This window comes from Coregonus lavaretus, assembly GCF_964263955.1.
Source record: "Coregonus lavaretus genome assembly, contig: HAP1_SCAFFOLD_274, whole genome shotgun sequence".
NCBI classification, from domain to species: domain Eukaryota; kingdom Metazoa; phylum Chordata; class Actinopteri; order Salmoniformes; family Salmonidae; genus Coregonus; species Coregonus lavaretus.
Window position 1 is genome coordinate 410,138 of NW_028167064.1, and position 24,229 is coordinate 434,366.

Here is a 24,229-nt window from a genome sequence, read left to right on the forward strand (position 1 = left end):
GCATTAGGACTTGGTTATATACGTAGCATTAGGACTTGGTTATGTACGTAGCATTAGGACTTGGTTATATACGTAGCATTAGGACTTGTTTATATACGTAGCATTAGGACTTGGTTATGTACCTAGCATTAGGACTTGGTTATGTACGTAGCATTAGGACTTGGTTATGTACGTAGCATTAGGATAGGATCAGATTTGATACATCAGAGACAGAGAAACACAGACTGCAGCAGAATCAGAGGAACACAGATCATCTACTGTAGAAGACACTTTATTGAAGAGGAGTTAAGGAAAGAAACTCATAAAACCTACTGAGGAAACAACACAACCCCCCCCCCCCCAAAAAAAACACTATACCCTCCCTCCAAACCTTTAATGAACAAACACATTACCCTTCATCCATCCAACCCCTCCATCACTTTAAAAAGAACAAACACATTACCCTCCATCCATCCCAGATTATAATTCCCTTCTAGTTACCGCTCTCCTTATGTGCGCCTCCCTCCATCCTGAGCCAGTCTCCTGGTTTTGCGCCGAGCTCCTCAAACAATAAAATACAAAAGAACGCTTGTCAGGATCCCAGCAGGGCGCTGGGGGGTCCACGCGGGGGGGAAAAAAATACTAAAACTGTAATTTAGTGCGTTTGAGAGCCATGTGAGTGAATTGGGTCTAGTTTCTAGGTTTCCAGTGGGCTGGGCTGTGGGCTGGTCCTGATCCTATGTCCCACTCCGTGTTTGTTCTCTCTCTCCATCCTTAATCCTAATCCCTGCTCTGATCCTGAATCCTGATGGTCTGATTGGCTCCGGGACGGGGAGACAGAGAGCCCTCCTCCAATCACAGCCCTCCTTGAGACAGATCCCACACCCAACAGAGAGAGGGAAGGAGCAACAGGTTAGAATCACTCACAGCCTGCTACAGCCAAACTATCGCAGCCTGCTACAGTTAGGGCTGAGCGATATGGCCAAAATATCATATCACGGTATAAAAAATTAAATAAAAAGAGTTCTAAATGTGCTTTATGAGTAGAGCTTGATCCCAGGGTGGCAACACATACATTCTAAGTGAGTAAAAATAAAATAAAAATGGGTCTTTCTCCATTCTGATCGTTTTATATTGTTCAATTCAACCAAATGTATTTTCATAAATTTCTGAATTTCCTGCAATCATTTCCCCACTGCCACGTAGCACCGGCTGTACAATATGGACGAACAAACCAGGCCTTATTTTTAACCAAATGTAGCAATTGGAGATTTGACTTGAGATTCAGAGCAAAACACTTGGGTGAACTGTTGGAATAAAGTGAAAATATAATGATTATTCTAAATCTATAGTTTGAATATAATAGTGGGCACTTTGAATACAGTGTTGACATGACAACGAATGAAAACGCCAGGAGGAGTTATTGTCACAGGGTGGGAACCAAAGTGTTGACAAGTGTTTCCTAGGGGACTCTAATCTTTGGCTACATTGAATGTTCTCTCTTAGCTATTTCATGTAGCTAACATTAATGTTACGCATATTCCTCTGATTTAGAAGATACTGCTGTACAAACATGCTGATTTAGTTCTACCCCGTCACTGGTATTACCAGGCTGTATAGCTAATTACGTTCTCTGACTCAGTACATTTATTAGCAAGCTAGCAGTTAGCATTAGCGACTAACAAGATTTAGGCCCAACTTGCTATGAAAATACAAATTTGCTGTTTGCAGATGTAAGAAACAAACTAATAGTGTAATTATAGAACGCTAGTGGATTTATATTAAGACGCAAAGTGGAAACAGCTTCGTTGTCACCAACATTGTCACATGTTCTGCATTGGACCAAGCAGACTGGACACAAGTGTCTAGTGGTCAGAGCAACAACAAATGCGCTCTTTGAGTGACAGGGGGCGGGGCTATGTCTGTGGAAAGCGGCATGGAGAGACTATAGAAATGGACGTTACACACGGTGTATCACATTTAACAAACCAAACATTCAAATACCGTTACAGAAGGTACAGTAAAAACCCAAACCGGTCCGTGTTTCAATACCGGTACATAGTAACATATGGAAGACCGCCCAGCCTCGCTACAGCCAATCAGCCACATTATTACAGCCTGCTACGGCCAATCAGCCATCACAACACTATCACAACCTGCTGGCTATGAAAGCGGTGTGTTTTTTAAGAGAAGAAATGTACAGCAGAAAACTCACCTAAACATTAGAACTAAAGTTCTCTGAACCAAGACTACTGAGAAAATAGAACCAACCATTGACACTGCCTCGACAGAGAGTGTCCTATTGACCCTGCCCCCGACAGAGACAGTGTCCTCTTGACCCTGCCCCCGAAAGAGACAGTGTCCTCTTGACCCTGCCCCCGACAGAGAGTGTCCTATTGACCCTGCCCCCGACAGAGACACTGTCCCAGAGACACTGTCCTATTGACCCTGCCCCCGACAGAGACACTGTCCTATTGACCCTGTCCCAGAGACACTGTCCTATTGACCCTGCCCCGACAGAGACACGGTCCCAGAGACACGGTCCTATTGACCCTGCCCCGACAGAGACACGGTCCCAGAGACACGGTCCTGCATGTTACTCTCTGACCAGAAACGGTGTATAGAAAACCAGGGGAGGCTGGCAGGGAGGGAAGGAGAGGGGGAGGGGTGAGTGGGAGGTGACAAAGCATGTCTGTACAGTAGAAAGTTAAAACCAGTTCAATAATATTACTGGGTCAGAAAAACTAAAACATCAGGTCTGAGAGCTGATTGGATGAGAGACTACTGCAGTCATACCATTGGCTGGTTATTTGACTCCTCCTGCTCCTCCTGTTAATCCTAATATGAACTGTTTCCTGTTTCCTGTTTCCCAGCAGCCTATCAGCTTGCTCCTGTGATCTCTACAGAGAGACACATGACAGACAGGTCAGAGGTCAGCATAACAACACGTCACAACAGGCCAAGGAAAATAATAAAACCATCCATCCCTCCCCACACCTCCTCCCGCCAGCCAGTCAAAACTAACAGAAACATCATTAAAGCCCTTTACACAGAATGGAGGTGGCAAGAGACAGGGACAAAGAGAAGGAGAGAGAGAGGAGAGAGAGTGGGGGGGGGGGGGGGGGGGAGATAGACAGGACAGGGAGGAAAGAGAGGACAGGGAGGAGAGAGAGAGGACAGGGAGGAGAGAGAGGACAGAGAGGAGAGAGAGAGGACAGAGAGAGGACAGGGAGGAGAGAGAGGACAGAGAGGAGAGAGAGAGGACAGAGAGGAGAGAGAGAGGACAGAGAGGAGAGAGAGAGAGGGGGGAGATAGACAGGACAGGGAGGAGAGAGAGAGAGGGGGGGAGATAGACAGGACAGGGAGGAGAGAGAGAGGACAGGGAGGAGAGAGAGAGGACAGAGAGGAGAGAGAGAGAGAGGGGGGAGATAGACAGGACAGGGAGGAGAGAGAGGGGAGAGATAGACAGGACAGGGAGGAGAGAGAGAGAGGGGGGGGAGATAGACAGGACAGGGAGGAGAGAGAGGACAGGGAGGGGAGAGAGGACAGGGAGGGGAGAGAGAGAGAGAGGGGGGAGATAGACAGGACAGGGAGGAGAGAGAGAGAGGGGGGGGGAAGATAGTAGAGGGAGGGGCCAGCAGATACAAAGAGAACAGAGGTCATAAGCCAAACCACAGCTGAGGGCAACTAGACCAGAAACAGGAGGATGAAAGAACAAGAGGTAGACGAGCCAAGAGAACATTAGCAGGTCCACCGGGGGGGGGGGCGCCTGTCCCTCTCCTGGTCGGATGATGTCACATCTCTCTCCCTGGGGGCCGTGTGTGTCTAGGTGCGGGAGCGTGATCGGGAGTGTCGTGGCGAGTAGCGTGGAGAGGGCCGGCTGCGTCGCGGCGGTGAGAAGCTGCGTGAGCGGCTGTTGCTACGCCCGTTGCTACGGCTACGAGAGCGGGAGCGTCCGTAACTGGGGCTGCGAGGTCCGTCCACCTTCACGCGCACGTAAGCAGTCTCTCCCTAAACACACACATACAAACCACAGAGGAGAAGAGAAAGCTGCCTGGTGAGACTCACAGGGTGTCGACTCGAACCAACAGCGTTTCCCCCTGGATTCCAAATCAACCTCTGACGTACCTCGTGGGAGCGGAACTTGGTGTTGTCCAGCTTGCGGACAGCGTAGGTCATGTCCTCCTTGCGTACGAACTCCACCACGCCGGTACCGTCCCGGAACACGTCAGCATAACACACGTCGCCTGCCTCGCGCATGTGGTCCTTTAGGTCCTGCCAGCTACCACTAGAGGGGAGACCTGGAGAGGGAGGAAGAGGAGGAGAGGGGTAACACAGTAAAGAGAAGAGGAGACCTGGAGAGGGAGGAAGAGGAGGAGAGGGGTAACACAGTAAAGAGAGGAGGAGACCTGGAGAGGGAGGAAGAGGAGGAGGAGGGGTAACAGTAAAGACAGGAGGAGACCTGGAGAGGGAGGAAGAGGAGGAGGAGGGGTAACACAGTAAAGACAGGAGGAGACCTGGAGAGGGAGGAAGAGGAGGAGGAGGGGTAACACAGTAAAGAGAAGAGGAGACCTGGAGAGGGAGGAAGAGGAGGAGAGGGGTAACACAGTAAAGAGAAGAGACCTGGAGAGGGAGGAAGAGGAGGAGGAGAGGTAACACAGTAAAGACAGGAGGAGACCTGGAGAGGGAGGAAGAGGAGGAGAGGGGTAACAGTAAAGACAGGAGGAGACCTGGAGAGGGAGGAAGAGGAGGAGGAGAGGTAACACAGTAAAGACAGGAGGAGACCTGGAGAGGGAGGAAGAGGAGGAGAGGGGTAACACAGTAAAGACAGGAGGAGACCTGGAGAGGGAGGAAGAGGAGGAGAGGGGTAACACAGTAAAGACAGGAGGAGACCTGGAGAGGGAGGAAGAGGAGGAGAGGGGTAACACAGTAAAGAGAAGAGGAGACCTGGAGAGGGAGGAAGAGGAGGAGGAGAGGTAACACAGTAAAGACAGGAGGAGACCTGGAGAGGGAGGAAGAGGAGGAGGAGGGGTAACACAGTAAAGACAGGAGGAGACCTGGAGAGGGAGGAAGAGGAGGAGGAGGAGGGGTAACACAGTAAAGACAGGAGGAGACCTGGAGAGGGAGGAAGAGGAGGAGGAGGGGTAACACAGTAAAGACAGGAGGAGACCTGGAGAGGGAGGAAGAGGAGGAGGAGGGGTAACACAGTAAAGAGAAGAGGAGACCTGGAGAGGGAGGAAGAGGAGGAGGAGGGGTAACAGTAAAGACAGGAGGAGACCTGGAGAGGGAGGAAGAGGAGGAGGAGGGGTAACACAGTAAAGACAGGAGGAGACCTGGAGAGGGAGGAAGAGGAGGAGGAGGGGTAACACAGTAAAGACAGGAGGAGACCTGGAGAGGGAGGAAGAGGAGGAGGAGGGGTAACACAGTAAAGAGAAGAGGAGACCTGGAGAGGGAGGAAGAGGAGGAGAGGGGTAACACAGTAAAGAGAAGAGACCTGGAGAGGGAGGAAGAGGAGGAGGAGAGGTAACACAGTAAAGACAGGAGGAGACCTGGAGAGGGAGGAAGAGGAGGAGAGGGGTAACAGTAAAGACAGGAGGAGACCTGGAGAGGGAGGAAGAGGAGGAGGAGAGGTAACACAGTAAAGACAGGAGGAGACCTGGAGAGGGAGGAAGAGGAGGAGAGGGGTAACACAGTAAAGACAGGAGGAGACCTGGAGAGGGAGGAAGAGGAGGAGAGGGGTAACACAGTAAAGACAGGAGGAGACCTGGAGAGGGAGGAAGAGGAGGAGAGGGGTAACACAGTAAAGAGAAGAGGAGACCTGGAGAGGGAGGAAGAGGAGGAGGAGAGGTAACACAGTAAAGACAGGAGGAGACCTGGAGAGGGAGGAAGAGGAGGAGGAGGGGTAACACAGTAAAGACAGGAGGAGACCTGGAGAGGGAGGAAGAGGAGGAGGAGGAGGGGTAACACAGTAAAGACAGGAGGAGACCTGGAGAGGGAGGAAGAGGAGGAGGAGGGGTAACACAGTAAAGACAGGAGGAGACCTGGAGAGGGAGGAAGAGGAGGAGGAGGAGGGGTAACACAGTAAAGACAGGAGGAGACCTGGAGAGGGAGGAAGAGGAGGAGGAGGAGGGGTAACACAGTAAAGACAGGAGGAGACCTGGAGAGGGAGGAAGAGGAGGAGGAGGGGTAACACAGTAAAGACAGGAGGAGACCTGGAGAGGGAGGAAGAGGAGGAGAGGGGTAACAGTAAAGACAGGGGGAGGAGGGGTGACAGTAAAGACTGACCTGAGACGATGACTCTGTACTCTGAGCGCCGCGAGGGAGGGCCGTATCGTCCTCTTGGGGCTCCTCCTCCATCGCCACCCCCCCTGCCGCCGCCACCCCCCCCTCTCCCTCCCCCACGCCCACTACGGGGGAACTCCACCCGGAGACGGTAACCATCGTAGTCATAACCATCACGACCGTGCACCGCATCATCAGCATCCCTGGGACACACACACCGAGAGTGACAGAGAGACAGACAGGCAGAGATAGACAGACAGACATGACAACACAGACAGTTAGATTTGAGAGGGCCAATAGTTAATTAGCTAGCTACTTCACTCTGCCTCCACAGCCTACCTGTGGAATGTTGTTTTCACCGAGTTGTTCAATATCAATCAAATGTATTTATAAAGCCCTTTATGTCAGCAGATGTCACAAAGCAGTCTCTTATGGGGGTGCCACAGGGTTCAATTCTTGGGCCGACTCTATTCTCCGTGTATATCAATGATGTCGCTCTTGCTGCTGGTGACTCTCAGATCCACCTCTACGCAGACGACACAATTTTGTATACATCTGGCCCTTCATTGGACACTGTGTTAACAAACCTCCAAACAAGCTTCAATGCCATACAACACTCCTTCAGTAGCCTCCAACTGCTCTTAAACACTAGTAAAACTAAATGCATGCTCTTCAATCGAACGCTGCTTGCACCCGCCCACCCGACTAGAATCACTACTCTCGGCGGGTCTGACCTAGAGTATGTGGACAACTACAAAGCTGGTTAGACCGTAAACTCTCCTTCCAGACTCACATTAAGCATCTCCAATCCAAAGTTAAATCTAGAATTGGCTTCCTATTTTGCAACAAAGCCTCCTTCACTCATGCTGCCAAACATGCCCTCGTAAAACTGACTATCCTACCGATCCTTGACTTCGGCTATGTCATTTACAAAATAGCCTCCAACACTCTACTCAGCAAATTGGATGTAGTCTATCACAGTGCCATCCGTTTTGTCTCCAAAGCCCCATATACTACCCACCACTGTGACCTGTACGCTCTTGTTGGCTGGTCCTCACTACAAGTTCGTCGTCAAACCCACTGGCTCCAGGCCATCTATAAATCACTGCTAGGCAAATCCCCGCCTTATCTTAGCTCATTGGTCACCATAGCAGCACCCACACGTAGTCTGCGCTCCAGCAGGTATATCTCACTGGTCATCCCCAAAGCCAACACCTCCTTTGGCCGCCATTCCTTCCAGTTCTCTGCTGCCAATGACTGGAACGAACTGCAAAAATCTCTGAAGCTGGAGACTCTTATCTCCCTCACTAACTTTAAGCATCAGTTGTCAGAGCAGCTTACCGATCACTGCACCTGTACACAGCCCATCTGAAATTAGCCCACCCAACTACCTCATCCCCATATTGTTATTTATTTTGCTCTTTTGCACCCCAGTATCTCTATTTGCACATAATCTCTTGCACATCTAGCATTCCAGTGTTAATACTAATTGTAATTATTTTGCACTATAGCCTATTTATTGCCTTACCTCCATAACTTGCTACATTTGCACACACTGTATATAGATTTTCTGTTGTATTTTTTTTTACTTTGTTTTACCCCAAATGTAACTCTGTGTTGTTGTTTTTAATCGCACTGCTTTGCTTTATCTTGGCCAGGTCGCAGTTGTAAATGAGAACTTGTTCTCAACTGGCTTACCTGGTTAAATAAAGGTGAAATAAATAAAATAAATAAAAAGTGCTATACAGAAACCCAGCCTAAAACCCCAAATAGCAAGCAATGCAGAAGCAATAGTAGGTAGCTAGGTGTTGAACGAAGCCTACTCGTCCTGCTAACTTAGGAACCCTGTGTTGTTGACTAGTGAGGAAGTAGACCCGGCTGGATGTTTTAATGGCGCCGAAGGAGGTGATGGCTGCCGTTTTACGTGCTCTAAGCAATTGTGGGTGTTTTTTTTTTAAGCGTTATTTGGAATTTATTCTGTACATAATGTTTCTGCCACCGTCTCTTATGACCGAAAAGAGCTTCTGGATATCAGGACAGCGATTACTCACCTCGTACTGGACGAAGATTTTTTTCTTTAACGAATCGGACGTGAAGGATATTCTACAGACACCCGACAAGGCCCAAATCCCCGTCAGTCATTCGCATGAGAAAGAGATATCGTGGATGTTCGCTGGGCTCAATCTGGGGTAGCAACTACTTTTATTTTACCTTTATTTAACTAGGCAACTAAGGGGGTAAACGCACCTACAAATCACCATTAAACCATTAGTTGCTAATAAATGAGCTAGACCCATTTATGTGGTTTGCAACTCACGTTTTCACACCAAACTGGTTTGGAGCGTTTCCCCCCCCCAAAAAAAATCTGGTGCGTTTACCCCCTTAGTTTGGTTTGTTTGGACTGGTGTGAACATTCTACCTGCACTCCGGAGCACACTAAACGACGCACCGTAGCTCGCTCAAAAAGGGTGGTCTTGGTCTGATTCAATTCGTTCAGTGGTGCTGTTCGCTGCCAGTGAGAACGCAGTCCGGACCAAAACACAGGAAAATAATTGGTCGGTTGACTGCATTTGATGAAACGCATGTAGCATCATAACTTGAGATCTCTGAAACATTCTGTGAGTAGCAGCGCATTTATGAGTGCATCCAATGCAGATTAGGGGAGATGGGGCTGGAGGCTCCTGAACATTGACTATTCACGTCGCAGTTAGAGCGGCTTCCTCCAGCACGTTGTTGGAAGACCAAAGTAATATGAAGATTGGGACGCACAAGTGATGCTTCATAATAATCATAAAAGGGATTTAACGTGAGCATTTTTGTCCAATAAACAAATGACTTGCATGGATACATGGTTTTGTTTAGGAATTGCTGTTCATTTGGCAACGTGAAACCAACCGGACCAAATTAATAAAATACAACGTAACAAATAGTCTAACTGATTTTTGTCTACAGCTCAGAACTGTGTGTGAAAACGCCCCCAGTGAACCTGCGTAGCACTCGCTCAATTCGATGCCTACTAACAAAATACGAGACCCTTTTAACACGTAAATTCAGATAGACATTCTTGCTTCGCCCTACTGTTGGCGCAAGCAAGCAGGCTAGGTAGTGATAGGTATCAACAGCCAATCCAGTAGGGGATGTAAACTGTAGTGAGCTTTGATTGGTAAATAACAATGCGATGTCTCCGAGTATTTGCTTTCCCCAATTTAGGTCCCGCCCTGTTCACGTCCCTCGCACAATGGTCCCCGCCCACTTCATTTCCTCCATTGAAAATGAATCGGCATCCTTTGTTTAATCTCCCCAACATGCTATGTGGATCTCGTGTTACAGATGTCAACGCATATCAAATTACCCAGCAGCCATTTATAAAACAACAAATCGTCCCAAAAAACGTTATTTCGTCACACACACAAAAGTGGTTTAAATTGGCCACAACTTGAAGAAGACAGGGACACGTGTTAGCTTTTACACCTTTTTCTGAAAAATGAATGTTTTCACTTTTGATAGGTAACCTTATGTTTATCAAGTTATTTTCCGTAAACCCATTAGGTTTATTTGGATATTTCTTAGGGTGCGTTCGTAAATTAACTCTGGCCATCTACTCCGATTTCAGAGCACTCTCGTCTGAGTGTGCCAGAGCGCAGAATAACTGACTACTTTACGAACGGACCATCTGACAACACTGAATTTACGAACGCCCAGGCACTCTTCTAAACTACGGCACGCAGTTGGGACAAACTGTAATATTATGAAACTGGACTCCATGGCAGATGCAATTAACTATTTTAAAAGAAAGAAGCGTTAAAAAAAAAAAAGTAATGTGTCCGGCCCATCGCCATCTTGCACAACTCTTCGTTAAGCCATAATTATGACTGTGGCTGTGGAAACTAGTGACGACCACCTCATTAACTTGGTACTGGACCATGGTTGTAAAATCAAAGAGCACACACACATATATATATATATATATATATACACATACTCTGGTAAAACTGTCTGTCAACAACACACCAATATCTCCGCCTCTAAACACAACACGAGGTAGCGAGCTAGCTAAATGTTGCTAGTTGTTACCAAACTCCTCCTGGGGCTAGCTACGTAGCGAATGTTAGCTATCTGTTTGTGTTCTGAAAGCAACGTAATTATGTTTTTAGCATAGTTAGCTACCTGGGGTCCTCGAATTCCACAAAAGCGAACGGCGGTCCTCCCCTCCGGTTCTTCAGATCGATATCTCGGATCGCCCCGTACTTATAAAACACATCCTCCACGTCTTTAGTGCGGATATCTGGTGGCAGGTTACCCACGTAGATCCGACAGTCGTTGTTTCCCGCTGGGCCACGAACCACGCTCCCGCCGCCCGACATATTATCTCCTGACATCCGTAGACTGCTAGCTAACTTTAGTCGTTTAAAAGTTGGTTAAAACCCTTTAATGTTATTTAGCCAATTGCTCTTGTAAAAATAGCAAGCTATCTCTGGTTAACAGTTCACACGAAGTTTGCTAACTAACTAGCTAGCTAGCAACAAAATACAAAAATTCCCACCACAACTCTCGCAGACTAGAGCGGCTTCTCAAAATGGTGCCGAGGCCTCGCCACAGAGTTTTTAAACCCAGAGGCGCAAGACTTCCGGGACCGCTTGGGAAGCAGACCAGGCCGGAGTTTGTTTTTGTTTTTTTAATCTAAAGGCACAACCTAGATTCGAGCCAACGTTTTTAAGTATTTGAACACGTTATTACCACAACCTCGTGAAAGTGACAAACTGACACGTTTTCATTTTCGTCAAAAACGAAAGGCGACCGTTAGACCCGATGACGCACTTCTGCGCGTGCGCTTAGCTAGCCAACGTCGCCTACCCGCGTGATCGGGGATCCGCCTATCGTCATACTGTTACCGTCTTCGGGTCTCGCGGTCGTTTCGTCGTCACTAGTTACCACAGCCACGAAGTCAGAGGGCCCGCCTACTCGACCGATCAGATGAGGAAGTGTGATGACGCCATGGGAAACCACCAATCAGACGAGGGAGATGTAATGACGCGTATGCCGACGGTCTTGCAGGAGCAGACGAGAGACACGCGTTTCTTTTATCTATTGATCCATCCATGATTTGGTTATTTATAAGTAGTGGTGCGTGGGTAAAATCACTGGGGAAGCCAGGACAGAAAAAAAGCAATTTTACATCCTATGTGTTGTGATAATTGCGTTGTTTGCTCTATAACCTGTTCATATGCCTTGCGACCGTGGTCTATAGGCCTAAAAAGCTTATTGTCCACTAGCTGCAAAGTGAATACACACAGAACTGTCCTGTGCCTAATTTAGCATTCCATCATGCAGGGCAAGCTAGTGATTTGAAATCAGTACTCTATATGGGAACAACCAGTTTAATTTATTGATGTTGCTAGAGATGAATGTGACAGAAGAATAGAGACAAACTAGATGACTTGTTGTAATGCGCCCCAGTCTGCTGGTAGCTCTGCCAGCCAATGAAACCAGTAGGTTAATAGGAGAATAACTTTCATCTGTTCTAATTATTAGCTTTGGTCGAACAGGGCGAAAATGATCTTCTTATTGTATGTTGTTTTATTCCGTACGTAAGTGTTATTATTGCATTTGGTTGCACAAGTACTTTTGCAGAAGTGGTTTAATTGTTGTATTGATAAACATAGTATTTTGCATGCACACGCTACCACAGCGTTTCCCATAGTGGCCTTTATTAAGATGTTTTATTGTGCTGCCATGGGCGAGCTTCTAGAGTCATCCCAGACAGCACAGTCATTTATGGCCCTGTGGGGCCAGGTCAGATCTGAGGCTGGAGAGAGAGGGCGCCATACATCTTGACCCTTTGTCAATCCAAGTAATTTGTTTCTCTCTCTCGCTCTCCAAGAGGTGAATGTTTAAGTTTAGGTTTATATTGATGCTGTGTTTATAGCCCTGTTAGCCTTCGGAAAGTATTCAGACCCCTTGACTTTTTCCACATTTTGTTACGTTACAGCCATATTCTAAAATTGATTAAATTGTTTTTTCCCCTCATCAATCTACACACAATACCCCATAATTACAAAGCAAAAACTGTTTTTTAGAAATTTTAGCAAATTAATCCCCCCCCCAAAAACTTAAATATGACATTTACATAAGTATTCAGAGCCTTTACTCAGTACTTTGTTGAAGCACCTTTGGCAGCGATTACAGCCTCGAGTCTTCTTGGGTATGACGCTACAAGCTTGGCACACCTGTATTTGGGGAGTTTCTCCCATTCTTCTCTGCAGATCCTCTCAAGCTCTGTCAGGTTGGATGGGGAGCGTCGCTGCACAGCTATTTTCAGGTCTCTTTAGAGATGTTAGATCGGGTTCAAGTCCGGGCTCTGGCTGGGCCACTCAAGGACATTCAGAGACTTGTCCCGAAGCCACTCCTGCATTGTCTTGGCTGTGTGCTTACGGTGGTTGTCCTGTTGGAAGGTGAACATTCACCCCAGTCTGAGGTCCTGAGCGCTCTGGAGCAGGTTTTCATCAAGGATCTCTCTGTACTTTGCTCCGTTCATCTTTCCCTCGATCCTGACTAGTCTCCCAGTCCCTGCCGCTGAAAAACATCCCCACAGCATGATGCTGCCACCACCATGCTTCACCGTAGGGATGGTGCCGGGTTTCCTCCAGATGTGACGCTTGGCATTCAGGCCAAAGAGTTCAATCTTGGTTTCATCAGACCAGATAATCTTGTTTCTCATGGTCTGAGAGTCCTTTAAGTGCCTTTTGGCAAACTCCAAGTGGGCTGTCATGTGCCTTTTACTGAGGAGTGGCTTCCGTCTGGCCACTCTACCATAAAGGCCTGATTGGTGGAGTGCTGCAGAGATGGTTGTCCTTCTGGAAGGTTCTCCCATCTCCACAGAGGAACTCTAGAGCGCTGTTAGTGACCATCGGGTTCTTGGTCACCTCCCTGACCAAGGCCCTTCTCCCCCGATTGCTCAGTCTGGCCGGGCGGCCAGCTCTAGGAACTGTTGGACCTTATATAGACAGGTGTGTGCCTTTCCAAATCATGTCCAATCAATAAAAATGTACCACAGGTGGACTCCAATCAAGTTGTAGAAACATCTCAAGGACGATCAATGGAAACAGGATGCACTTAAGCTCAATTTCGAGTCTCATAGCAAAGTGTCTGAATACATTTGACATTTAAGTCATTTAGCAGACGCTCTTATCCAGAGCGACTTAGTGAGTGCATCAATTTTTTTTTTCATACTGGCCCCCCATGGGAATCGAACCCACAACCCTGGCGTTGCAAACACCATGCTCTACCTACTGAGCTACATCCCTGAATACTTATGTAAATAAGGTATTTCTGTTTTTTGTTTTTAATAAATTAGCAAACATTTGCTAAAACCTGTTTTCACTTTGTAATTATGGGGTATTGTGTGTCGGTTGCTGAGGAAATTGTTTTATTTAATCAATTTTAGAATATGGCTGTAACGTAACAAAATGTGGAAAAAGTCAAGGGGTCTGAAAACTTTCCGAAGGCACTGTATATGTATATTGTATAGTTGTAACCCTTAACTAATGCTGTTTACATGTATTCATATCTTTGTCTTATAGAACCACAACAATAAGATTCCAAGTCATTCAGATGACCACAATCATATCAACTTCTTCAAATGGAAACAGCTGTGTCTGCCTGTGTCTGCCTGTGTCTGCCTGTGTCTGTCTGTGTGTGCCTGTGTCTGTCTGTGTGTGGTGGTGACTATCAAGAGGACAGCGATGGGCCTCAACATCATGTTCTAACCAGACAGCACTATAGGAGGACAGAACCAAACCAATCAGTTAGAAGTAGACAGCGGGTGAGGGCATTCACAGCCGACCGCTCAGACGGGCGAGGGCATTCACAGCCGACCGCTCAGACGGGCGAGGGCATTCACAGCCGACCGCTCAGACGGGCGAGGGCATTCACAGCCGACCGCTCAGACGGGCGAGGGCATTCACAGCCGACCGCTCAGACGGGCGAGGGCATTCACAGCCGACCGCTCAGACGGGCGAGGGCATTCACAGCCGACCGCTCAGACGGGCGAGGGCATTCACAGCCGACCGCTCAGACGGGCGAGGGCATTCACAGCCGACCGCTCAGACGGGTGAGGGCATTCACAGCCGACCGCTCAGACGGGTGAGGGCATTCACAGCCGACCGCTCAGACGGGTGAGGGCATTCACAGCCAACCGCTCAGACGGGCGAGGGCATTCACAGCCGACCGCTCAGACGGGCGAGGGCATTCACAGCCGACCGCTCAGACGGGTGAGGGCATTCACAGCCGACCGCTCAGACGGGCGAGGGCATTCACAGCCGACCGCTCAGACGGGCGAGGGCATTCACAGCCGACCGCTCAGACGGGCGAGGGCATTCACAGCCGACCGCTCAGACGGGCGAGGGCATTCACAGCCGACCGCTCAGACGGGCGAGGGCATTCACAGCCGACCGCTCAGGCGGGCGAGGGCATTCACAGCCGACCGCTCAGACGGGCGAGGGCATTCACAGCCGACCGCTCAGACGGGCGAGGGCATTCACAGCCGACCGCTCAGACGGGCGAGGGCATTCACAGCCGACCGCTCAGACGGGCGAGGGCATTCACAGCCGACCGCTCAGACGGGCGAGGGCATTCACAGCCGACCGCTCAGACGGGCGAGGGCATTCACAGCCGACCGCTCAGACGGGCGAGGGCATTCACAGCCGACCGCTCAGACGGGCGAGGGCATTCACAGCCGACCGCTCAGACGGGCGAGGGCATTCACAGCCGACCGCTCAGACGGGCGAGGGCATTCACAGCCGACCGCTCAGACGGGCGAGTAATTCACAGCCGACCGCTCAGACGGGCGAGTAATTCACAGCCGACCGCTCAGACGGGCGAGGGCATTCACAGCCGACCGCTCAGACGGGCGAGGGCATTCACAGCCGACCGCTCAGACGGGCGAGGGCATTCACAGCCGACCGCTCAGACGGGCGAGGGCATTCACAGCCGACCGCTCAGACGGGCGAGGGCATTCACAGCCGACCGCTCAGACGGGCGAGGGCATTCACAGCCGACCGCTCAGACGGGCGAGTAATTCACAGCCGACCGCTCAGACGGGCGAGTAATTCACAGCCGACCGCTCAGACGGGCGAGGGAATTCACAGCCGACCGCTCAGACGGGCGAGGGCATTCACAGCCGACCGCTCAGACGGGCGAGGGCATTCACAGCCGACCGCTCAGACGGGCGAGGGCATTCACAGCCGACCGCTCAGACGGGCGAGGGCATTCACAGCCGACCGCTCAGACGGGCGAGGGCATTCACAGCCGACCGCTCAGACGGGCGAGGGCATTCACAGCCGACCGCTCAGACGGGCGAGGGCATTCACAGCCGACTGCTCAGACGGGCGAGGGCATTCACAGCCGACCGCTCAGACGGGCGAGGGCATTCACAGCCGACCGCTCAGACGGGCGAGGGCATTCACAGCCGACCGCTCAGACGGGCGAGGGCATTCACAGCCGACCGCTCAGACGGGCGAGGGCATTCACAGCCGACCGCTCAGACGGGCGAGGGCATTCACAGCCGACCGCTCAGACGGGCGAGGGCATTCACAGCCGACCGCTCAGACGGGCGAGGGCATTCACAGCCGACCGCTCAGACGGGCGAGGGCATTCACAGCCGACCGCTCAGACGGGCGAGGGCATTCACAGCCGACCGCTCAGACGGGCGAGGGCATTCACAGCCGACCGCTCAGACGGGCGAGGGCATTCACAGCCGACCGCTCAGACGGGCGAGTAATTCACAGCCGACCGCTCAGACGGGCGAGTAATTCACAGCCGACCGCTCAGACGGGCGAGGGCATTCACAGCCGACCGCTCAGACGGGCGAGGACATTCACAGCCGACCGCTCAGACGGGCGAGGGCATTCACAGCCGACCGCTCAGACGGGCGAGGGCATTCACAGCCGACCGCTCAGACGGGCGAGGGCATTCACAGCCGACCGCTCAGACGGGTGAGGGCATTCACAGCCGACCGCTCAGACGGGTGAAGGCATACCAGCCAACCGTTTCTACATGGTCCTTCTAGACGGATTTAGTGACCAACACTTTTTACATACATGGTACTTCTATACACAGTATTACATAGGGTTACAGTTTGATATACACACGCAGTGAAAACAGGACAAATATAACCACCCTAGATCAGGGTTCTTCAATTTTATTTCTACCTGGTAGTTAATTGCACTCACCTGGTGTCCCAGGTCTGAATTAGCCCCTGATTAGAAGGAGAGGATGAAAAACAGAGGTGTTTCGGCCCTCCAGGACCGGAAGTGAAGAACCCTGCCCTAGATCAATTAGATTCAGGCAAGAGTGTGCAAGGCGGTACTGAATATGTCTGTCACCTTGTCTCTCAAATGTCTCTCGGCCTGTGTGCACCTACGTTGTAAACTTTCATTCATAGGCTAGGTTGTAGCAACCTCATGATGGGTATAGAAAATGGTAGTATTATGTAGTAGCCTAAACCTATCGATGTTACATTGAGCTGGGTGAATGGAATATGGATAACAGTCATCCAATATGCTGTAATAGGAATAAGGCCGTGCTCATGTAACAGTGCTGCTGCCGTCCCTCTCATCGCCCCAACCTGGGCTCGAACCAGGGACCCTCTGCACACATCGACAACAGTCACCCTTCGAAGCACCGTTACCCGTCGCTCCATAAAAGCCGCGGCCCTTGCAGAGCAAAGGGAAACAACTACTTCAAGGTCTCCGAGCGAGTGACGTCACCGATTGAAACGCTACTAGTGCGCACCGCTAACTAGCTAGCCATTTCACACCGGTTACACTCATTTAAAAAAAATCATCCTCATCTTAAAACGGCACCGACCGCCACTGCGTCCAACGGAGCGCTTTTTCTACCTTTGGGGTATTCGAAGGTCAAGATAAAATATATTACTATTAGAATGAAAGTGTAGTGTATTAAGATTATGACTTTGTTAATGTTTTTAAGTGGAACCTGAGAGGATGTTTATTTAGTGTCAGAGGGAATTGTTTTAGTGTGACGCCACATAGAACAGAGGGAGTGTGTGTTGTAAACAGGGGATTGGACAGTAGAGGGAGCAACCCATATTTTGGGGAATAGTATAAGTACTGGGTTTAAACAAAGAAGAGCAGAGCAGACATTGTAATTTGGAGGACACTGCTCTCCGGGTGATCATGACATCCGTAAACTTATGCTGAAATCTTGTGATATGAATAAAACGTATGATCAAAGTTCAGTATAAGCGGACTCCTTTGTTTAACAGCAATAATTAGCAACATTGACTCGACACTACAAAAGGCTTGTAGGGAAACGAACAACGTTGCTCTATCAAATAGTACAACTCCTCTGTGCTTGGAATGGAATCTCTTATCTCTTATTTTAGATGTGAGTAGCAAAAGTTAGCTACTAGTTATCAAAAAAATAAATGCCAGCAACCTTCTGTCCAAAACTTTTCTCCTTTCTCAATGTAGCGAATTTTAGTGACGTTGCTAATTCATGTTCCTGAACGTATTTAGTTATTTGGTCCTCAAACTCAACTCGAGATATGCCATTTCACGAGAACCGGAATATGCAGTCATCACACTCCCTCACCTGATTGGTCGAGTAGGCGTGGTAACTAATGACGACCCGTTCGGTCGGAACCTGCACAGACGAATACCAGAACGCAGTAATGTTCCTAGAATAAGTACAATTGATGTTTGCAGTTACTATACTGAACAAAAATATAAACGTAACATGTAAAGTGCCTGTTCCATGTTTCATGGCCTGAAATAAAAGATCCCAGACATTTTCCATACGCACAGAAAGCTTATTTCTCTCAAATTTTGTGCACAAATTTCTTTACATCCCTGTTAGTGAGCATTTCTCTTTTGCCAAGATAATCCATCCACCTGACAAGTGTGGCATATCAAGAAGCTGATTAAACAGCATGATCATTACACAGGTGCACCTTGTGCTGGGGACAATAACTAAAATGTGCAGTTTTGTCACACAACACAATGCCACAGATGTCTCAAGTTTTGAGGGAGCGTGCAATTGGCATGCTGACTGCAGGAATGTCCACCAGAGCTGTTGCCAGATAATTTAATGTTCATTTCTCTACTATAAGCCATCTCCAATGTCATTTAAGAGCATTTGGCAGTACATCCAGCCGGCCTCAAAACCGCAAACCACGTTTAACCACGCCAACCCAGGACCTCCACATCCGGCTTCTTCACTTTTTGGGATCGTCTGAGACCAGCCACCCAGACAGCTGATGAAACAGGAGTATTTTGGTCTGTAATGAAGCCCTTTTGTGGGGAAAACCTCATTCTGATTGGCTGGGCCTAAGCCCTCCCAGGCCCACTCATGGCTCCGCCCCTTCCCCTCCTTCTGAAATCCATAGATTAGGGCCTAATTTATTTATTTAAATTGACTGATTCCTTATATGAACTGTAACTCAGTAAAATCATTGAAATTGTTGCGTTTATATTTTTGTTCAATATATTTATCAACAAACTGAATAAAATAAGAGCAGACCCCTTTTTTTTTATTTATTGTCATAAACTTGTACAAAACAAACAAACAAAACCAAAAATATATAGAATTCAGAAAGTGAGACAGTTCTTCTATCTGGGATTGTGTCCAACCAGACTTTGATGGACGACGTCCTTCCCTAAATAAATATCAAATCAATTAATTCCCAAATAATCGTACGAGTCCCTCTCATATAAGAATCGACAAGAGCGTAAGTAAAGCATCATTCCCAAAATAAATAAAACAAATCAAAACCCTGTTGCTACAGTGCAAGAGAGACCTGTTGCTTCCAGATCAGACATCAGGCGAATACAAGACAAGTAAAAACGTTTCAACATCACCATGGTGATGGCATCCTCCCCCTGCCACCAGGCGTTTCAGACTGCAGTAAAGCGTCTCATTCAGGGGTTGGAACCGGTTCAGGGAACAGAACTGAAAACAAAAAAGAACGACATTTTCCAAGGAACGAATAACTGAACCCGGGAACGAAAGTGATCTCTAGTGTTCCCGGAAAAGAACCGTTATTTTCTAATCTTGATAACCGGTTAACAACGTTATTTTTTTATTCCAAAACCATTCCTAATGTCTAGTATATAATTCTGTAAAGTTTTGATGCTAGTAATAGCCTAAACATATTGGTGCTAACTGGAGGAATAAATGAATGACCTAAATGGTAAAAGGATATTGATTTCAGAGTTTAAAAAAGGAACAAATAGGAACTATATGAACAGTAACTTGTTTTTTAATAAAATAAAAACAATCTGGTTGGAACACCGGAATGGAACGAAAAGAACAGGGTTCTGCTTCGGGAACGATTGGAAAATCATTTTGGTTCCAACCCCTGCTCAGAGGAGCGCTGATCTGGGATCAGGTCCACATAACCTTATTAAAATGTGTTCTGAAAGGCAAAACTGATCCTAAATCAACACTCATCGAGAGAAGGTTGATCAATACGGCCCCATGTAGGTTATCTTCTGTGAGCCAGTATTTCTAATGGTCTTAATATCATATCTGGGTTATGAGTCCAGACAGTTTCCTTTAAACACTTTGTTGACCTTTGAACCGACAGTGTGTGCGCGTTCATTGGTCGATCTCTCCATCTCAGTCCTTCTTGTCCTGTCTCTCCCTTCGTCTCTGGCGGGCCTCGGCGGCCATCTTGAGCAGCGAGAGCAGGATTGGAACACACATGGGCAGGAAGAGAGGGATGTAGATGGCAAACTTCTGATCGTCAGGGAAGTAGAGGAGGTGGAGGAGGGAGGGGTCGAAGAAGGCTCGTTCTGATTGGAGGATAGCTTCCTTACTGTACTGCATGGCCAGGCCAAGGTTCCCTGACTCCAACTGACCCACAGCCAACTGGAGAGAGGCGACCGCTGCCGACACCTGACGGAAAACACCCGTTAGCGACCATGACGATGGCAATGGCAAGACCTACACACACACACACACACACACACACACACACACACAGACACACACACACACACAGACAAACACAGACAAACACACACACACACACAGACACACACACACACACACACACACACACACACACACACACAGACAAACACAGACAAACACACACACACACACAGACAAACACACACACACACACACACACACACACACACACAGACAAACACACACACACACACACACAGACAAACACACACACACACAGACAAACACACACACACACCCACACCCCACCCACACCCCGCCCCTACCTGTTCTGCGATGTTGTCGTTGATGACGATGTTTCCTATCTGGTCCAGCAGCTGGGCCAATGAGGTGATGGTTGTCGTTGCCGTGGCAACATTCTCTACACTGCGACTCCACAAGAGGCGATCCAACTCCCAGTCAGCCAATCCCGCGGGGCCACACGGGCCAACCAGGAAGCCAGGGGGAGGGGCTGACGACTGGACACCCAACATCAGCCTGACGGAGAGAGACAGAGACAGAGAGGGGGGGGGGAACTGATTCATTTTGGTCCATGGTTCGTGCGCGGAGTGCAATTAGCGAACGTATCCACCGGCCCGTCAAAAGTTCAACTGGTCTGAACTTTTTGTCGGTGGATGGAAACTGTATGGATAGGGACGCGTCATCTCCACTGACCGTCAACGTACGCCGTCTCCCACTGAGAAAGCATTGGAAATCACAGACAAGGATAAAATCAACGTCCCCTTAATCACACACACACACAGCAGTACTGACCGTAGCTGTGCTAGGAAGACTCCCATCACTCTGGTCATGTCTATGTTGATGTCAACAGGAAGCTCTGTCCCAGGACCAGAACTATTATTGACATTATACACCTAGAGAGGGGGAGACAACAGAAGACATTGTGTGTGATGTCCAGTCCCTTCAGAAATTATTCACACCCCTCAACTTTTTCCACATGTTGTTGTGTTACAGCCTGAATTTAAAATGGATTACATTGAGATTTGGTGTCACTAGCCTGCACACAATACCCCATAATGTCAAAGTGGAATTATGTTATTTCAAATTTTTTACAAATTAATTACAAATGAAAAGCTGAAATGTCTTGAGTCAATAAGTATTCAACCCCTTTGTTATGGCCTAAAGAAGTTCAGGAGTAAACATTTGCTTAACAAGTCACATAATAAGTTGCATGGACTAAATAGTGTTTACATGATTTTTGAATGACTGCCTCATCTCTGACAATTATCTGTAAGGTCCATCAGTCGAGCTGTGAATTTCAAGCACAGATTCAACCACAAAGACCAGGGAGGTTTTTTAATGCCTCGCAAAGAAGGGCTCCTATTGGTAGATGGGTAAAAAAAAAAAAAAAAGCAGACATTGAATATCCCTTTGAGCATGGTGAAGTTATTAATTACACTTTGGATGGTGTCTCAATACACCCAGTCACTACAAAGATACAGGCGTCCTTCCTAACTCAGTTGTCGTAGAGGAAGGAAACAGCTCAGGGATTTCACCATGAGGCCAATGATTACTTTAAAACAGTTACAGAGTTTATTGGCTGTGATAGAAGAAAACTGAGGATGGATCAACAACATTGTAGTTACTCCACAATACTAACCTAATTGACAGAGTGAAAAGAAGGAAGCCTGTACAGAATAAAAATATTCCAAAACATGCATCCTGTTTGCAATAAGGCACTAAAGTAATACTGCAGAAAATGTGGCAAAGCAATTAACTTTTTATCCTGAATACAAAGTGTTATGTTTGGGGACAATCCAATACAACACATTACTGAGTCCCACTCTCTATATTTTCAAGCATAGTGGTGGCTGCATCATGTTATGGGTATGCTTGTTATCATTAAGGACTGGGGAGTTTTTCAGGATAAAAAAGAAATTGACTGGAGCTAAGCACAGGCAAAATCCTGGAGGAAAACCTTGTTCAGTCTGCTTTCCAACAGACACTGGGAGATGAATTCTCCTTTCAGCAGGACAATAACCTAAAACACAAGGCCAAATCTACACTGGAGTTGGTTACCAAGAAGACAGTGAATGTTCCTGATGGCCGAGTTACAGTTTTGACTTTAACCTGCTTGAAAATCTATGGCCTGAAGACCTGCAATTGGTTGTCTAGCAATGATCAACAACCAATTTGACAGAGCTTGAAGAATTTTCTAAAGAATAATGGGCAAATGTTGTACAATCCAGGTGTGGAAAGCTCTCAGAGACTTACCCAGAAAGACTGTGATTTGATTCTAACATGTATTGATTCAGAGGGTTGAATACCTATCTTATCAAGATATATTAGTGTTGTATTTTTCATGATTTAAAAAAAAACAAATGTAATAAAGTTTCTTCCACTTTGACATTTGAGTATGTTGTGTAGATCATTGACAAAAAATGACAATGAAATCCATTTGAATCCCACTTTGCAACAACAATATGTGGAAAAAGTCAAAGGATGTGAATTCTTTCTGAACGCACTAGAGATACAGTACCAGTCAAAAGTTTGGACACACCTACTCATTCAAGGGTTTTTCTTTATTTTTACTATTTTCTACATTGTAGAATAATAGTGAAGACATCAAAACAATGAAATAACACATATGGAATCATGTCGTAACCAAACAAGTGTTGACAAATCAAAATATATTTTAGATTTGAGATTCTTCAAAGTAGCCACCCTTTGCCTTGATGACAGCTTTGCACACTCTTGGCATTCTCTCAACCAGCTTCACCTGGAATGATTTTCCAACAGTCTTGAAGGAGTTCCCACATATGCTGAGCACTTGTTGGCTGCTTTTCCTTCACTCTGCCGTCCGACTCATCCCAAACCATCTCAATTGGTTAGAGGTTGGGTGATTGTGGAGGCCAGGTCATCTGACACAGCACTCCATCACTCTCCTTCTTGGTAAATAGACACGGCGGTTGGAACCAGAAATCTCAAATTTGGACTCATCAGACCAAAAGGACAGATTTCCACCGGTCTAATGTCCATTGCTCGTGTTTCTTGGCCCAAGCAAGTCTCTTCTTCTTATTGGTGTCCTTTAGTAGGGGTTTCTGCCCCCTCTGAACAGTTGATGTTGAGATGTGTCTGTTACTTGAACTCTGTGAAGCATTTATTTGGGCTACAATTTCTGAGACTGGTAACTCTAATGAACTAATCCTCTGCAGCAGAGGTAACTCTGGGTCTTCCTTTCCTGTGGCGGTCCTCTTGAGAGCCAGTTTCATCATAGCGCTTTATGGTTTTTGCGACTGCACTTGAAGAATCTTTCAAAGTTCTTGACATTTTCTGGATTGACTGACCTTCATATCTTAAAGTAATGATGGACTGTCGTTTCTCTTTGCTTATTTGAGCTGTTCTTGCAATAATATGGACTTGGTCTTTTACCAAATAGGGCTATCTTCTGTATACCCCCCTACCTTGTCACAACACAACTGATTGGCTCAAACGCATTAAGAGGGAAAGAAATTCCACAAATTAACTTTTAACAAGGTACACCTGTTAATTGAAATGCATTCCAGGTGACTACCTCATGAAGCTGGTTGAGAGAATGCCAAGAGTGTGCAAAGCTGTCATCAAGCCAAAGGGTGGCTACTTTGAAGAATCTCAAATATAAAATATATGTTGATTTGTTTAACACTTTTGATTACTACATGATTCCATATGTGTTATTTCATAGTTTTGATGTCTTCACTATTATTCTACAATGTAGAATATAGTACGAATAAAGAAAAACCCTTGAATGAGTATGTGTGTGTGTGTGTGTGTGTGTGTGTGTGTGTGTGTGTTACCATGATGCCACCCCAGCGCGGGGAGCTGAAAGCATTGGAGACGACAATGTCTTTGCGGTGGTCGGTGATGTAGAGGGGGGAGTGGCGTGCATCTGGAACGTACAGCAGGAAGTTCAGGACAGGGTTGGATGACGCAGCGCTGGAGCCTGAAAAACACAGTGAAATTACTGTAACCGTTCGGTCCGTACTGTGATTTC

The 24,229-nt window shown here is 47.6% G+C and overlaps 2 protein-coding genes and 1 long non-coding RNA gene across 3 annotated transcripts in view; all 3 read right to left on the minus strand.

The window, feature by feature from the left end:
* Positions 1-255: 255 nt before the first annotated feature.
* On the minus strand, positions 256-3,103 carry LOC311113925. Its single transcript, XR_014611058.1, has 2 exons — positions 2,776-3,103; positions 256-845 (listed from the first exon to the last, which is right to left on the minus strand). It is a non-coding gene; the product is annotated as an uncharacterized lncRNA (long non-coding RNA).
* A 13-nt stretch (positions 3,104-3,116) lies between these two features.
* LOC311113924 (serine/arginine-rich splicing factor 1B-like) lies at positions 3,117-11,124 on the minus strand. The gene is made up of 4 exons (XM_084189200.1): positions 10,429-11,124; positions 6,265-6,464; positions 4,108-4,280; positions 3,117-3,990 (listed from the first exon to the last, which is right to left on the minus strand). Exons 1-4 carry the CDS (start codon positions 10,638-10,640, stop codon positions 3,805-3,807), a joined length of 771 nt encoding a protein of 256 aa, XP_084045326.1. The 5' UTR covers positions 10,641-11,124; the 3' UTR covers positions 3,117-3,804.
* A 7,662-nt stretch (positions 11,125-18,786) lies between these two features.
* LOC311113929 (GPI transamidase component PIG-S-like) overlaps positions 18,787-24,229 on the minus strand; it is a 35,626-nt gene continuing 30,183 nt past the window's right edge. Inside the window, exons 8-11 of the mRNA XM_084189203.1 lie at positions 24,033-24,178; positions 21,010-21,110; positions 20,523-20,733; positions 18,787-20,178 (exon numbers count right to left, since the gene is read on the minus strand). Coding sequence (XP_084045329.1) covers positions 19,900-20,178; positions 20,523-20,733; positions 21,010-21,110; positions 24,033-24,178 — 737 coding nt within the window. The 3' untranslated portion in view covers positions 18,787-19,899. The remainder of the gene's footprint in view (positions 20,179-20,522; positions 20,734-21,009; positions 21,111-24,032; positions 24,179-24,229) is intronic.